The 18166-nt window shown below is 32.4% G+C and overlaps 1 protein-coding gene across 1 annotated transcript in view; it reads left to right on the top strand.

Moving 5' to 3' along the window:
• METTL25 (methyltransferase like 25) overlaps positions 1–18166 on the top strand; it is a 177497-nt gene that overhangs the window by 113915 nt on the left and 45416 nt on the right. Inside the window, 1 exon segment of the mRNA XM_074270877.1 lies at positions 14213–14307. Coding sequence (XP_074126978.1) covers positions 14213–14307 — 95 coding nt within the window.

Consider the following 18166-nt stretch of genomic DNA (forward strand, 5'->3'; position numbering starts at 1 on the left):
TCAGAAGCCTTAGGGCAAGAGGTGAAACTTCTTTCTGTAAATGCCTCAAAATCATTGATTCACAAATCATTATTTTGAACCAAAAAAAAAAAAAGAAAAAGAAAATAATTTAGATCATTCCACTAAAATTTCTCTCTGGGTTGATTTCAAGCCATTAAATATTATTCTTTAAGTCTGGTTCACTTCAATATTTAATCCTGTCAATTTACTAATACTCTGGGGGAATAAAAAAAGAAAAGAAATGTAGCTGGGCTGTTAATGTATTCATTGAAATATCACCATGTCTCTTTTAAAATAGTTGCAAATCATCCATTTCATCATACATTCTAGAATTTTACAAGGCACCAAAGTGAAGCTCACCAGTATAAAGACTGATGAATATATCCTATTTTCACCATGAAATTATTCCCTGTAATTTTTAGAAGTCCTCTCAATAGTCTAATAATGTAGTTCACTCATGTATCTTAAATTCAATGAAAATAAATAAGTTATTTTCCCATTTTCTCTATTGTTTAGGATTTCAAGTCTCTTAATTGATTTTTATCCTATCCTTCCCAATCTAAAGATCATTTCCCTCAGTAGGAAAAAAAAATAATAGAAGCAAAGTTGTATTGCCTTCAATATTATTTCATCTTGAGTCTTTTGGAATTGTTCTTAATGTCCTGATTAGAATACCTAAGTCTTTCACAGTACTGAATAAGTGTAATGATAGCAGGCATCCTTGCTTTACTCCTGCTCTTCCTGTGAAGGTTTCAAGTTTATCTTAGTTACATTTAAATAACGGTTGCTCTTGAGAGGTTCCATTGATTCCTATGCTTTATAGTATTTTTAAATAGGAATAGGTATTGTAATTTTTTTTTGCATCTTTTAACATAATAAGATTTCTCTAGGTTTTTATTCTTGATATGGTCAATTATGTTGATAGTTTTCCTGTTACTGAATAAACCCTGCATTCTTGGTATAAATCCCACCTGATTATAATGTATGACATATTGCTGTAATTGCCTTGCTAATATATTATTTAATTTTTTTGCATTGATATTCATTAAGGAATTTGATCTATAATTTACTTTCTCATTTTGTGCATTCTATGGTTAACTGCAACTGACAAATTCAAACATAACCAAATTAAATAGTATGTGTGTGTTTGTATGTATCTCTATATATCTATAGAGTGTGTGTGTGTATCTATCTATGCTTATAGATAGATAGATACACACACATACACACACACACACACACACACACACACATACATTAAAAAGCAATTTCAGATTTCTCAGCCCTTAGATTTTTTTATTTATCCAAATGAGGAAGTGTAAAACTGGTAAAACTTTGTCTGTACTATTATTTAATCTGAAATTCCACTTTATTATTTATTTAATTATTATTAACTATTATTATTTATTTGTATTATTATTTAATTATTATTAACTATTATTTAATCTGAAATTCCACTTTATTTGAAGACACCTTTACCTGGACTCTTCTCACTAGACAAATTACCATCTACATATTACTATTTCACAGGTTTTCTTTATTAAAAATCTTTGGCTAAAGATCAAATAAGTCATTGAACCATTTTGGTATCAATGCAGTGTGGTAAAGTATGTGGCTTAGAACAATGCTTTTAAATGCTGTAATGAGAGATCATCAGTGCATCAGTGATTTAATTTAATGATATAAACAATGAGATTTATGTGTTTACGTTTAAATGTTGTATATACAATAATACAGTACTATATATACACACATATATGTCTTAAATTTATATTGTCATTCAGTCATTTTTCAGTTATGTTCAATTCTTCATGATTCTATTTAAATTTTTTTTTGGCAAAGATACTGGAATAGATTGCGATTTCCTTTTCCAGATTATTTTACAAATGAGGAAACCTGGGAAAACAGGGTTAAGGGCTCAAAGCTAGTAAGTATCTAATGCCAGATTTGAATTCAGGAAAATGTCTTCCTAAATGCAAATGTGTGGATCTTTCCACTGTGCCACCTTTGTAGTCTTAGAAAATACAAATAGCTCCACTTTTAGAAGACCTTATTAGTACTACATTTATCTCTTTTAAAAAGACTTAGATTTGGATATTAAGTTATTAGAAGAGCTATTAGAAATAATTGTTTCCTTTTTTTTTTTTGAGATCTGCCACACTATATATTACATCTTGAAAATTTATATATTCATTTTTATCTGTGCTTCATGTAATTTGTAAGATTCTAAAATGTAAAAATTATACTTTTAACAAACTAAATCCAGCAATGAGATTTTTCATTCATAATTTTAGTTTATAAATAATTTTGCAAATGCTACAATAAAACTTTTGAGAGATGGATTGAGTTTTTTGTAATTTTTTAAAAATTATGCTATGTGTAGTATACAAGTTCTGATGCATCAGAACGTTGGTTTTGTAATTAGAACCAGTGTTAGTGAAAAATTATGTGTCCTTAAACAAAATAGAGGAACAGAGGATAGTTTACCTCTCAGACTTGTGGAGGAGGAAGGAATTTGTGTCCAAATGAGAACTAGAGACCATTATTGATCACAAAATAGAAAATTTTGATTACACCAAATTAAAAAGCTTTTGTACAAACAAAGCTAATGCAAATAAGATTAGAAGGGAAGTAACAAATTGGGAAAACATTTTTACAAGTAAAGATTCTGATAAAGGCCTCATCTCCAAAATATACAGAGAATTGACTCTAATTTATAAGAAATCAAGCCATTCTCCAATTGATAAATGGTCAAAGGATATGAACAGACAATTTTCAGATGATGAAATTAAAACTATTCCCACTCATATGAAAGAGTGTTCCAAATCACTATTGATCAGAGAAATGCAAATTAAGACAACTCTGAGATACCACTACACACCTGTCAGATTGGCTAAGATGACAGGAACAAATAGTGATGAATGTTGGAGGGGCTGTGGGGAAACTGGCACACTGATGCATTGTTGGTGGAGTTGTGAAAGAATCCAATCATTCTGGAGAGCAATCTGGAATTATGCCCAAAAAGTTATCAAAATGTGCATACCCTTTGACCCAGCAGTGCTACTACTGGGCTTATATTCCAAGGAAATACTAAAGAAGGGAAAGCGACCTGTATGTGCCAAAATGTTTGTGGCAGCCCTTTGTGTAGTGGCTAGAAGCTGGAAGATGAATGGATGTCCATCAATTGGAGAATGGTTGGGTAAATTATGGTATATGAATGTTATGGAATATTATTGTTCTGTAAGAAATGACCAACAGGAGGAATACAGAGAGGTTTGGAGAGACTTACATGAACTGATGCTGAGTGAAACGAGCAGAACTAGGGGATCATTATACACTTCAACAATGATACTGTATGAGGATGTATGCTGATGGAAGTGGATATCTTCAACATAGAGAAGAGCTAATCCAAATCCAATTGATCAATGATGGACAGAATCAGCTACATCCAGAAAAGGAACACTGGGAAATGAATGTAAACTGTGAGCATTTTTTTGTTTGTTTGTTTGTTTTTCTTCCCAGATTATTTTTACCTTCCAAATACAATTCTTCTTTTGCAATAACAACAACAACAAAATTTGATTCTGCACATATATATTGTACCTAGGATATACTATAAGATATTTAATATGTATGGGAAAGCCTGCCATCTAGGGAAGGAGGTGGAGGGAAACAGGGGAAAAATTTGGAACAGAAGGGAGTACAAGGGATAATGTTGTTAAAAAAAAAAAAAATTACCTATGCTTATGTACTGTCAAAAAAATGTTATAATTATAAAAATTAATTAAAAAAAAGAAAAATTATGTGTCCTGAACATACATTTTATTTATATTTTAGTTTATAATTTTAGTTTGTAAATTTTTTCGACAAATTCTTTTAACTTGGTCAATTGCATAAATGAATACCTTTATGAAGATTTCTTCTTATAGGGATTTTGTTCAGTGAGTAAAGTTGGAAATAAAAAGAGAAATTAAACATCCCTTTCTGTGGGATGGGTCAGTTGCAAGACCCCCTTTCCCATTCATCAGGTACAAAGAGAAAGCATTTATTTAATACTGCAGGTAGAGGCCCAGATATACCTGGGAACCATCCCAACTCCTCCATGTGCTCCTGGAACCTAGCCAGCTTTCAGCTTGCCCAGGGTTTAAAAGCAAAAGACCCAAGACTTCTCATTGGATAGATTAAAAGTACATAACCATCCTTGACCAATGGTCACCAATGCTGGCTGCCTCCCATAGGTCATGTCACTTCCTGCAACTTCCTGAATCCTAGGATTCAGAGTTCATCCCTTGAGAGATTAAATGACCTCCCCAGGGTCCCAGCTCTGGGAATAGGGATAGGGATCATGTGACTCAATACTGAGAAATACTTCGTCCAGTCAGTCCCGTTCACCTTCTTTCCCTATAGCCATATTAGTATATTTCCATAAACATTCATTAAAATCTCACTGTTAATATTCTTGTAGTACTTAAATTTCTACCAGAGTACTTAACAGATCTGTGAAACCCCTAACTCTGATGACCTGACCGTGCCCTTGTTGAGGTGTAAGAAATGAGGGTTGAGAGATCCCCTGACAGCAGTGGGGTCCCTTGGCTGGTTGCAGGCTTTGTGAAAGAATTCATAAACCCCAATGAATACAGGCTCGAAGTTTGTGGCAAAAATGAGCTTATTACACTGAGAAGAAAATATATTTATCAGTGGGCAAAACCATGTTAGGACAATTTGCAAAAAATCTGGGACATAATGCTTGATATAGTGTGCTTCTCTCTGGCCCTGGGCCAGGGGCCAATCTCCAGATGAATTTGAGGGACTAATTTTCTTTTCTTTTTTATTTTTTTAATTAATTTTATTAATTTTCACAAAAATTTTATTCATAGGTAATTTTCCAGCATTGACAATTGCAAAACCTTTTGTTCAAATTTTTCCCCTCCTTCCCCTCACCCCATCCCCCAGATGGCAGGTTGACCAAGTTGTTAAATATGTTAAAGTATGAGTTAAATACAATATATGTATACATGTCCAAACAGTTATTTTGCTGTACAAAAAGAATCTGGACTTTGAAATAGTGTACAATTAACCTGTGAAGGAAATAAAAAATGTAGGCAGACAAAATTAGAGGGATTGGGAATTCTATGTAGTGGTTCATAGTCATCTCCCAGAGTTCTTTCACTGCGTATAGCTGGTTCAGTTCATTACTGCTCTATTGGAACTGATTTGGTTCATCTCATTATTGGAAAGGGCCATGTCCATCAGAATTGATCATCATATAGTATTGTTGTTGAAGTATATAATGATCTCCTAGTCCTGCTCATTTTACTCAGCATCAGTTCATGTAAGTCTCTCCAGGCCTTTCTGAAATCATCCTGCTGGTCATTTCTTACAGAACAATAATATTCATATTCATATACCACAATTTATTCAGCCATTCTTCAATTGATGGACATCCACTTAGTTTCCAGTTTCTGGCCACTACAAAGAGGGTTGCCACAAACATTCTTGCACATACAAGTCCCTTTCCCTTCTTTAAAATTTCTTTGGGATATAAGTTCAGTAGTAACCCTGCTGGATCAAAGGGTATGCACAGTTTGATAACTCTTTGAGCATAGTTACAAATTGCTCTCCAGAATGGCTGGATGTATTCACAATTCCACCAGCAATGTATCAGTGTCCCAATTTTCTCACATCCCCATCAACATTCCACATTATCTTTTCCTATCATTCTAGCCAATCTGACAAGTGTGTGTTGTGGTGTCTCAGAGTTGTCTTAATTTGCATTTCTCTGATTAATAATGACTTAGAGTATCTTTTCATATGGCTAAAAATAGTTTTTGTCAAAACACTAGATTATTGAAGTTATTGGCTGTTTTGTCCTGTGAACCTAACCTATTCTACTGATCAACTAGTCTATTTCTTAGCCAATACCAAATGGTTTTGGTAACCACTGCTTTATAATATAATTTTAAGATCTGGTACAGCTAGGCCACCTTCATTTGATTTTTTTTTTCATTAATTCCCTTGAAATTCTTCACCTTTTGTTTTTCCATATGAACTTTGTTGTTATTTTTTTCTAGGTCATTAAAATAGTTTTTTGGGAGTCTGATTGGTATAGCGCTAAATAAATAGATAGGTAGTATTGTCATCTTTATTATATTCGCTCAGCCTATCCAAGAGCATTTTATATTTTTCCAATTGGTTAGATATGACTTTATTTGTGTGGAAAGTGTTTTGTAGTTTTGCTCATATAGTTTCTGATTTTCCCTTGGCAGATAGATTCCTAAATATTTTATACTATCAGTAGTTATTTTAAATAGAATTTCTCTCTGTAACTCTAACTGTTGGATTTTGTTAGTGATATATAAGAATGCTGATGATTTATGTGGGTTAATTTTATATCCTGCAACTTTGCTAAAGGTGTGGATTATTTCTAATAGCTTTTTAGTAGGATCTCTTAGTAGAAATATTTAGTAGAAATATTTGTGTGTGTGTGTGTGTGTGTGTACAAAGTAAATATCTGCATATATATATATATATATATATATATATATATATATATGTGTGTGTGTGTGTGTGTGTGTGTCTATCTACTTACCCACCTTTCTATCTATCTGTCTGTATGTTTGTCTATCTGATATGAACTTTGAACTTACTCTCTTCCCTTGTTTGCCAGAAATCTAAATGGCTGTTATCAGGCATAATCAAGTCCTAGACTATCCTGTTTATATAGAGTGATTTGTAAAAATGAAATTGCTGTGTGTCCCTCAAACCTCTAGGCATCTTTAAACCTTTGAGATGTTGACTAGCAAATCTGTAAGCCCAAGAAATTTTACCTCGATAACAAATCCCATTAGCCAAAGTTTCTGATAAATCCTAAACAGTTATTTACCATAACCTTATATTAATAACAGTAAGAAATTTGTCCTAGTAAGTTCACAACTTAGAAAAAGTATCTTTCATATCTAAGGAGATATTTTATAAGTGAATAATGAAACATACAAATCAGTTTGCTTTTAAAATACCCTATACATAGACAAATATCCCAAATTGCATATTGTCCATAACGGAAACATTTTCAAAAGGACAAAGGGAAAAGAAAAAAAAAACTATTATTTTCAGAGGCCTGTTAAACAACCTCAGGATTACCCAATACAATCAACTAAAACTTAGATAGAATATCCTATACCAAATTATAGATTACATTTATGACCATATTCCTTAACCAAGGAAATCATTATGTATCCACAGAAACAAATATTCAGTCAATTAACTTAAAAGTGGGTGGGCCTATCTCTTAAATCACAGTTTGCTCCTTTCAGCCAAGAACCAGGAGGCTGCAACTTGATTAAAAAAAAAAAAAAAAAAAAAAAAAAAACAACCAAAAAAATGGCTAGAACACACTTAGGGGAAGGGGGGAGGAGAGGATTCCATGTGGTAATCTTTGTATATCAGGTTTAATGGATTCCCTTCTGCTCTTCCCCTATTCCACTTGGCATTTCTCCTAACTCTCAACTCCCATTCAACATTTCTCCATCCTTCCTCTTTCCCTTAGCTACATACTTTAAACAACTCCCAACAACCTTTCTAACTAGAAGTTCCATTGCTTAAGTAGCAGAAAGCAGTGGGGAGGTGAGTTTAATCTTCACCTTTGAAGACAAAAGATCCCATTTCTCCTTACCCTACCCAAGTTCTTTTCCACGTGCAAATTTTCTTTTTAGTCTCCTAAATCACCTTCAAAACTATTAAAATTCATAATACAGTGGATAGCTAAATGACTCCATAAAACCTACAGATCCATCAGAGCTGGATTTAAAGTATTAACTAATAATATTAACAAATTACCCAATATATTTCAGAAGGTGACATACTTTACTTAATTAGAGTCACGTGGACCCTTTGCAGGCAAGTTAACAGTGCTTCTCTTTAACAAGCCATTGTTCTTAAGATCTTATACTCAACAGATAGCCAAATCTAGCCTGCATCAGTCTAGATCATGAACAGTAAAATTATTTCCCACAATTTTAAAACTGCCCACAAGAATACCTTTGTTTTTGTTTTTTTTCACTTAATGTAAAATCTTTCCCCAAGTTTCAAAGCAATTAGCATAAACTCTTTTCTCCTCCAGAGGCCTTATCTGCACAGCCTAGCCTAGGCCAGGCTTGAATTTGAATCAGGTAAGGTCTTATTGTTCTTTTCCTTAGGAATCCTATTAGCCAGCTTTGAAAACTGATCCTGCCAGTCTTAAAATAGCCCAGTTTTGTTGTTGTTGTTATTGTTGCTCTTTTACTTACAAATTAAAAAGTTTAAAATCACAAGCAAATTTTATACTGAGTACAGTTGCAACATTGAAATGACCAATTCTTAATCATTGTTTTTAAACCTTAAACCTCTTTAACCAACAAAACAGATAAGTCACATAGAACACAGAACACAAATGAGACATAAACTATACAATTATAATATTATACAAAACATTTAACACATATAATCAGATAGTGCCCAAAAAGGTGCTCAGAATGAGATCAGACTAGCTGTGTCTTAGAAGACACCCAAAACAGAGGGTATCATCCAGCATCCTGGAATGATTTAATGCCCATCAGCATTTTTTTATTCTGAGAATCTAGATGCTAGCATAGACAGACAAAACAGATGAACAGATCAGATTATATCCTAAGACATCCAGACCTAATCTCCAGTGGCTGAATGGAGGTCCACCGTAGGGCATGGCTGCGGCTGAAAACTGCTCTCTTTCCTGGAGACTCTAGAAAAAAATCCAGAGGGCCAGCCTCTCCAGGCCAAGAACCCAGATCCTCAATCACCTCAAGGCCCAAGGTGGAGACCCAAAGATCTCTAATCTCTAATCTACTCTCATTTCTAATATCTTGGTGGGATCTCCAAAATGTAATGCTGGAGAAACTGAGGCAAGATAGAGATTAGAGAATTTTTAATATTTTATTTGAAAGGGAGAGATTGTGCTGGGGGCATGCTGCCCCCAGGGCTGATGTCCAAAGCATCCAGCAACCAGTGTGAGTTCTCAATGACGTGTATATATATATATATATATATATATATGCAGGTGACTCAGCTAAAGGGGCAATGTCCCTGAAGTAAGGAAATCCGAGTTCTAATGCAAGTTTCAGAAACAGCAAGGGTGAAAAAGGGTATGTAAAATAGAATCAGTTTCAAATATCACCAATCTTATGCCATAAAAATAACACCACTAACCTGTATGTGCCAAAATGTTTGTGGCAGTCCTTTTTGTAGTGTCTAGAAACTGGAAAATGAATGGATGTCCATCAATTGAAGAATGGTTGGGTAAATTGTAGTATATGAATGCTATGAATATTATTGTTCCGTAAAAAATGATCAGCAGGATGAATACAGAGAGGCTTGGAAAGACTTATATGAACTGATGCTGAGTGAAATGAGCAGACCTAGGAAATCATTATACACTTCAACAACAATACTGTATAAGGACGTATTCTGATAGAAGTTAATATCTTCAGCAAAGAGATATAATAATTCAGTTCCAATTGCTCAGTGATGTACAGAATTAGCTACACCCAGAGAAGGAATACTGGGAAATGAATGTGGACTACTTGCATTTTTGTTTTTCTTCCCAAATTATTTTTACCTTCTGAATCCAAGTTTTCTTGTGCAACAAGAGAATTGTACAGATCTGCACACATATATTGTATCTAGGATATACTTTAACATGTTTAGCATGTATAAGACTGCCTGCCATCTAGGGGAGGTAGTGAAAGGAGGGAGGAGAAAAATTGGAACAGAAGTGAGTACAAGGGACAATGTTGTAAAAATTACCCATATATATGCTGTCAATAAAAAGCTATAATTTTAAAAAAGAAAGAAAGAAAGAAAAATAGTGAACATACAAAAAATAAAAATAAATAAAACAATAAAAAGAAAAAAATAGCACCACTAACAAAAATATGAACTATGATATGAAATATGAAATAAGATAACTATTGTTATCATTGCCATTACTGGATAGTCATGGAGTTTAGGTTTTTCACTTTTTTTTCATCAGAATACCATGCCAACGTAGTTGGTTTTAATGTTTTAAGAATAATTTTACCTCTTTTCTAATGTTAATATCTCTGAAAAGTTATTTGAATTTTTTTCTTAAGTATGTTGTTGAACAACATACTCATAAAAAATAGGCAGACATAATTATCATGAATGTAAATAAATATAATTTTTAGAAAAATAATAGCTGTATTCTGTGCTATCGAATTGTCTTGGTAGTTTCCAAATGAACCTACTTTTATTGAAGATATTGTACTATTGTGATTATCATTAGATAGAGAAAAATCAGAATTCTATAGAAAATTAATAAAAGAATCACTGCTATCAGGATTCCATGCACAAGAACTCTGATATGTGTGAATTTTGAGAGAAATTGCTTTGTTAGAATGGAAGACAGTATAGAATTGAAAGCCTATGTGGAATGTAGTAGAATTCCTTTCTTTTTTAAGTTTCCAGAGCAGATGGGAGCATTACCAAAAAGAATTCTTTTGAACTTTATAATGCTCCTGGTAGTTTTTATACATTATTACCACTTGTTCTTTTAAGCCCCAGAGGGAACAACTAGGAACAATGAGTTTAAGTCATTGAGGCCTGTTTAGGCCCCTAATATCCCTTTGTTCTGTAATCCTTTTTCTCCAAACCTGTAAATAAAGAAGTTTCCATGTCCTGTGGTATTTGGGAGCTTCACTGACTAATCCTTGATATAAGGGAAAACTTTGTAACAAAAATATAGTTATATAAAAATAAAATTGACTGTTTAAAGAAATTTCATAGAACCAAAGACAGCTGGAAGTAGTAATAGAGTTCATCTCATCCAACCCTACTTATTTTGTAATTGAGGTTTGGGCATGTTAAATAATTTACCAAAGGTCATAGAAAGTAGTAAATGGAAGAACTGGAATTTTAACTCGTGGTCTTGAGTCCAAGTTCAGGATGATATAACCCCTATTTAGAAATCTGCAACTATAGAATGATACTGTCAAGTGAATCAGGATTGGATTAGGTGCCTTGAGTGCCCTTTTAATTCAGATACTATGATTTCACCACCATGATTATTATGGATAATGAAAGTGATAACTATAATAATAGCTCACATTTTTCTATATTTTAATATCTAAAATGACCCTATGAAGTTCATAGTATAGCCATTATGTAAATGATGTACTGTGAGAAGCTAATTCAATTCAACAGGCATTTATTGAACATCTGTGTGCTGTGTGCTGTGTATATTATTGCAATATTAGCTATTAGGGAAGATACAGTGTTTAGATAAGATGTGGTCCATGTCCTTACTGATTTTAAATTCTTGAAGGAGAATATTATCCATATTCTAATAATCATAATTACTTAGAAAATATGAGTATATTAAAGATGTGAAATTAACAAGGGAAGTCCAAGGGGGAAATGGTCATTACTAACAAAGAATAAGAAAAACTTCTTCTAAATTAGACAATAAAAGGCAAATAAGTGAGTGAATGTATAAAATGCCAGGTACAAAATACACTTTGCTGAGCACTTTGAGAAAGTACTTTTAATGAATTAATACTTCACCCTGAAAGGTGATCATTCTAATACTTAGTTTTTTCATGATTCTAGATATCTACTGGTAATCAGACACTAAAGTTCTTGAAAACATTGAGGTTTTCTCTAAGGAAATGAGTAGTAAATAGGTCAATAAGGATCTATATGCACAAAAAAATATTTATAGGAGCATTTTCTGTTACATCAAAATATAGGAAATGGGGGAGGGACTGTCAAAGTGGTCAAACAATTTATAATGTATATATATATAAATATATATATATATATATATATATATATACATATATATATATATATATATATATATATATATATATATATATATATATATATATACCCACAAACACACACATATATGTTATAAGAAATGAACAAATAAAAAAAACCTAGAAAGACCTTTATGGATTGATGTAGAATGAAATGAGTAGAATAAGAAAAATTTATCCAATGACTACAACATTGTAAAGAGGAGTAAGGGAGGAATTCTGATAATCCTAACTCTAATCCAGCTTTTGATCAACTATATTACCTATTTGTCTCACTAATCATGTTTTTGACTTTATGGCAGGACTGGCTATGAGACAGTTGTTTTCTGGCATGGTGATTTTATGGTTTTATTTTGCTTGAAAATATTGATTTGTTGGAGGGGGTTATTCATTCAGTTATTTTAATAGGTTATTTATTATTTTATTTGGGGGAGGTGAAGAGCTGGGGAGGATTGGAAAATTGTAGTGATAATGATCCTTAAAAAAAAAAGAAAAGAAAAAATAACATTAAGGAATCACTAAACTAATAAAGAGAAAGAGTAGAAGGATGTTCAGAAGGAGACATAGATATATAAGATAGTGTCAGAACTACCACATTTAATTTGGAATATATAAGTAGAAAGACATTATATTGTGGAGAATTGTACCTTCATTTGTGTCTTTCTTTTCATATTCTTTTTTTATGAGTAAATGTTTCCATTTATTAATGTTTATTTCATTCATAATAATTAAAAGGAGTTGCTTTAAAAATAATCTGAATAAATTAAAAGATACATTTACTTCCTCCTAGGCTCAATTCAGCTGGCTTGCTTGTTCAAGCTTTCCTGATCCCTGTAATTATTAATGAACTAGTCTTCTTCAACTTTTATATTTTTTTTGTCTGAACACATTGTATGTCCTCTTTTCCTACCTCATAAAATATAAAAAGAATGTTTGATGATCTTTCATTTAGTTTTCGTATCTCCAAAGAATATTGTTAGTGCCATGAATTGAATTGAGTCCACTGGTGATGAACCTCTATGCTTCCCTAGAGTAGTCTTCAGGAAACACACATGGTCTATTACTGGGATCATTGTTAAAGCATTACACTTCAGAGAGTTTCCTTTGCTGGCTTTAGCCCTTGGGAATCAAGGATTTCCACTACAACTCAGTACAACATTAGAGTAGAACTTTTTGTAGGATTCATTATGTTAGTAAACAAAAAACAAAATAATAAATAAACTTCTTTACAGATGTAATAAAATGTATCACAGATTATTATTGTTGTTGAGCAATAGTGAAAGTATTGAGAATTTTTAACTTTTTTCTGTATATCATAAACCTCTTGGGCAGTCTAGTAAAGCCTCTGAACCCCTTCTGAGATTTATGCTTTTAAATAATGAAGGAAATGCTAACTTTTAGTGAGATAAAACTTCCCTAACCTTTTTTTCCCCATAGAATTCTTTGGTTATACTACAAAAATCTAGACTACTTTTCATAATAATGTTTTTAAAAGCATAAAATAAAATATTTTAAAAGTAATCAATTATATTGAAAACCAAGTTTGAGTCTATATTTGTAAAGGCAAAATTTCTACAGGTAGCCCTGTTAATTACTACATAATTAAAAAGTCAACATAGAAGCTTTGAACATTGAAAAGGCAATGTAATTTTAGTAGTTTAGCCATAAGAAAGATCTGTAGTATTAAATACTGAATGTTAATTTTGGTTGTTGCTTAATTATCATTAATGCATCTGAACCCAATTGAATCATACTTTGGAGCCTCTGCAACATGAAGAAATAAACATCTTTGCAGCTGGTCTTTTCTGGAAAGCAAAAATAATGATAAAAATAAAATTAACTTGTAACATTGAGTGAAAATTGTTCGATGATGGATTGCCAAAATATTATATTTGGAGTAATCTACATCAGAAAATTAGATTTGCAATAAGTTTTATGTATTAACTATCAATGCTACATATTTAATGTATATATTAAAATACACACACTAATGAGCTGTTTACCAGCATTATTATTTTGTAACTCACTGATTGCTTATTGCTTTTAGTCTCAGTATATAAGAAGATTCTTTTTGTATTAAATTGCCCTTGCTAAATCTTGGAGAAATAGTTTTGGCAAATGAGTTGCTTTTAGACCTGGGACTTAAATACAAAACAGCTGTTGTTGAGCAAATACCATTTTCATAACACTAATATGCTTTCAGTTAATGGACTGGAATGAATTGTTAAACATCACTGCTACCATGTTTAACTACTGTTTGTCTTTCTCAATAGATGATTTACTTTCTCAATAGAAGATTTACACTAAGTGAAAGAAGAAGAATTTTAGTTAAGTAATCTATATTGTTTTTCTTCCCTCTGTAGATTCCACTCTGGAAATGTGGGGCTTTCCTCTGTGCCAGTACTTAAAGGAAGAGGGCTGGTGCTGTGGTCGAAATGCCAGAATGTCAGCATGCTTGGTATGGTTCTGTTTTTCCCCCCCTTTACTAAGAGCTTTATCCAGATGTTACAAAATTCATTGTCCCTGATTTATTAGGCTAAAGACATGACTCATACCCCAGATTCTTCAGAATATTATCATTAAATACTGTTTTGCATCATAACTTATGATAAAAGAAAATGGATTAACCTTTCAACTTTACACATTAAACACATGATGTTATAGTTATCAATTGTAATTAAATCTAGATTACATTATTTTTAATGTTTTATAGAACATGTCAACTGTCCTCATTCAGTCACCAGTTTAATTAACGTCATTCTTTTGTCAGCAGTTCTAAGATTGAGGTTGCTTTTTTTTAAACTAAGTTGACATTAAGGTTGTGAATATGTGTGAAAGTGTGTTTGTGTATCTGTGAGGGGAGGGAGAAAGAGGACAGAGACAGAGAGGTCCATTGTCTAAATAAATACTTTAAAAGGTCAAACATTTGCCTATTAAATTAAGAGTACCAAGTGCCTAATTCAACCTGAATTAGTAACTCAGTAACTAAAAATTAGTCAACATGTATTGTTCCTTATTTACACTTACAGTGGATATTATAAAAAATATATAAAATAAATATTTCTTTAAAAGTGGAGGAAATGATAAAACTGACTCTGAGTAATTAGGAAAAACTGGTTGCTCAAATATAAATGATAGAAAGTGTTCATCCCATCCTAAAATTCATAATAAATAGGAGGAAAATTATACATAGTTTGACATGAATGCATTTGAAAGTATATGGTGAAAGGGCAGTTAGGATCCCATAGCCCAAGTCCAGTAGCACTTAATTATGCCAGATTAGATGGAGTCACTAGGTAAAGAGGAAACACACTCCAAAATAATAATAGGACTATTAGAAGTGATGACTGAGCTGATCTTTAACAAATAAATAGTGAATTGGAGTTAAACAAATATTCCTGTTTTTTTTTTTTTTTTTAAATGATGGAGTCCTCAAGCTAAAGACTATTAAGTTACTTAAATTCCTAACAAAATTTTAGAACATAGTATCATAGTGATTGTTGGTAAACTTTTACAAAGGGGTATGGTGAACTTTAATATCTAGGATGGCTTTACCAGGAACAGGTCATATTTTTAATAATAATTAAGAGAGAGAGAACACCCTAGCTGTTTTCTTTTTAAAATTTTATTGTTACATTTTGTTTTTACTTCACAGTCATTTTCCTTTAATAGCTTTCCTCCTTTCCCATTGAACCTTCCCTTATAATAAAAGAAAACATTTAAGCAAAATGAGCAGTGCAGTGGACAAGTCTGAGAGATATGCTCTGAGAAGTATGCTCTACTGAGAGGAGAGATATGTTTTATCAGATATTCAGGTTCACAATTGGGCATTACAGTTAATTTGAATTTAACTTCATTTGTTTTTTAGTGTTGTTTTCATGTCATTATGGTAGTCATTGCTTATATAACACTTTATTATATCACTGCTACTGCATGTCATACTTGGGGCACTCAGTAGTATAAAAACCCCAAATTGGTTCATGCCCTGATTTCATCTACTTATCAGTTTGTCACCATATTCTAAGTTGTGAGAGTATTCAAGTTGCCCAGTAGGTAGTGAGTGCTGTCCTTGATCTGTGAGGTAGCTAACATTTCTTTTTTCTTAACCTGTGATCCATATAGCTAATGAGCCTAAACATACATTTCTCTCTTTATTTCCTCATGAATATGTGCATATGAAAGCCTTGATAAGGATTGAAATATCTCCATTGACCATCAGAGAGAGCAACTTCAGCAGCAAGCCTCCATCTCAGCAAATTCATACTGATAGGGTTCAGAGATACAAAGGAATAAAATTGAATTGATCTTATACATTTCAAAATTACAAACTCTTTAGCTCTAGAATAAGGGTCTAAAAATCTTGTTTTAATATTTTAATAACTATGTATCTTAAGTCTGACCCAACCAACAATGTGTGACATGAGTATCATTTTATAGATTATATAGATCTTTCATCAAACTAGGCAGAAAACTTGAACTCTATGCTGACTTCTTCATCCAGAGGCAAGCATCTTTTTTCAAGCATGTAGTTCTCTTTTTCTTTGCTTAGTCTGATGTGAAAGTCATGCTAAATTTGGAGTAGATGGCATGAAAATTCTCAGGACTTAATTTTCTCATCTATAAAATGATATAATAAAACTCTATGGAACTCTCCAGCTGTGTGTGTGTATGTGTATGTGTGTATGTGTGTGTGTCTGTAATAAATATGTATGTGTGTATATATATATATATATATATATATATACATATATATGTGAATGTATGTGTGTATATATACATGTATATATACACACATATATATCTACTATATTTATGATCACTGAATTATTATGGTCATTAAATTTTTGTTTTTAAGTCATTTCTGTCATGTCTAACTCTTCCTGACACTATTCGGCATTTTTTTGGCAAAAGTTATTGAAACAGTTTGCAATTCCTTCTCCAGCTCATTTTATAGATGAAGAACCTGAGGCAAACAGAAGTAAATGATTTGTCCATAGTCATACAGCTAGTAAGAATCTGAGGGGAGATTTGAATTTAGGAAGATGAGTCTTCCTGATCCAAGTCCTGTCCTGGCACTATTTTTACTATACCACCTAGCAGCCCCACAAGGTCATTGAATAGGGTTACTTATTAAGTTTGATCTTTCAAGAACCTTGAATAATTTTTCATTTATGAATAGGAGACACCTTGTTGAAAAAAATTATTAAATAGTATTTTGCTCTAATAAAATAATTTTTTCATGATAAGCAGTAAATGCAGTGAGATCTTATATTCTCTACATCTTTTAGTTTCTTGTTACCACAAGTTTACCTTAGTTTATACTAGAATACCAGCATAGCCAATATGGAGACAGGAAAGCTTAACACAACTGGAGTAGTACAGTACATTGATACTTCAGAAAGTATCTTTACTGAATAGCCATCGTTTCCACGTCATAGCTAAATAATTTTTCTTCTGTTAACTAGTAGCTGGTCTGTCAGTGTATCATTTTATTACAATCCTGAATCACTAGACCAATCTAAGTCCAGCCCAACCTGCAAAAAGCCAACAGTGTGTGCCTTGGCCACCTAAAAAGTTAAAAAATACTTAAGCTGCAGTGAAGAAGATGAATTCAGAATGAAATAAGTGATGTTCTATTAGACCTATCCATTTAGATCTTAAGGATTGTGCTCATTTCTGGGTGACACATTTTATAAAAGACATTGAACAGTTGGAGTGTTTTCAAGGCAGCTATCTAAAGGATAATGAGGGCACTGACGACCATACCATATTAAGACTAGTTGAAAGAACTGAGTATGTTTAGTCTTGGAGATATATGAGAGTCATCCTCAAGTATTTGAAAGGTTGGTATGTAGAAAAGGGATTTGGATTCATGCTGCTTGATCCCAGGAATTAGTACCAATATATGAAAGTTAAAGGGAGATAGGCTTTTTGTTTATATAAGGAAAATATTTCTAATAATTAGAGCTTTCCAAAAATTGAACAACCTTCTTAGGAGATATTTAATTTATTTTTATTGTCAGTGGATTTCTTCTTGAATACTTGCAGGGATTGGAAATGCACTACTGTTTGAGCCAGTCCCTTTGATTTTGGGATGTTGTTTTCCTGACATCAGGCACTGCCCTCTTTATTGCTTGGAATCAATGACTGTTAGTGCAGCCTAAGGTCATGCTAGTTTTTGTTTTGTCTTCTATGTCACACCAGTGACTCAGGAAATTTAAACATGGAGTTTAATAGTATCCCCAGATCTTTTTCAAACTGCTATCTAACCATCCTTATATTCAATAAATTCAATATCTCATAAGAAGGTTGTTCAA

The sequence above is a fragment of the Sminthopsis crassicaudata genome, chromosome 5 (assembly GCF_048593235.1).
Source record: "Sminthopsis crassicaudata isolate SCR6 chromosome 5, ASM4859323v1, whole genome shotgun sequence".
Classification (NCBI taxonomy): Eukaryota; Metazoa; Chordata; class Mammalia; order Dasyuromorphia; family Dasyuridae; genus Sminthopsis; species Sminthopsis crassicaudata.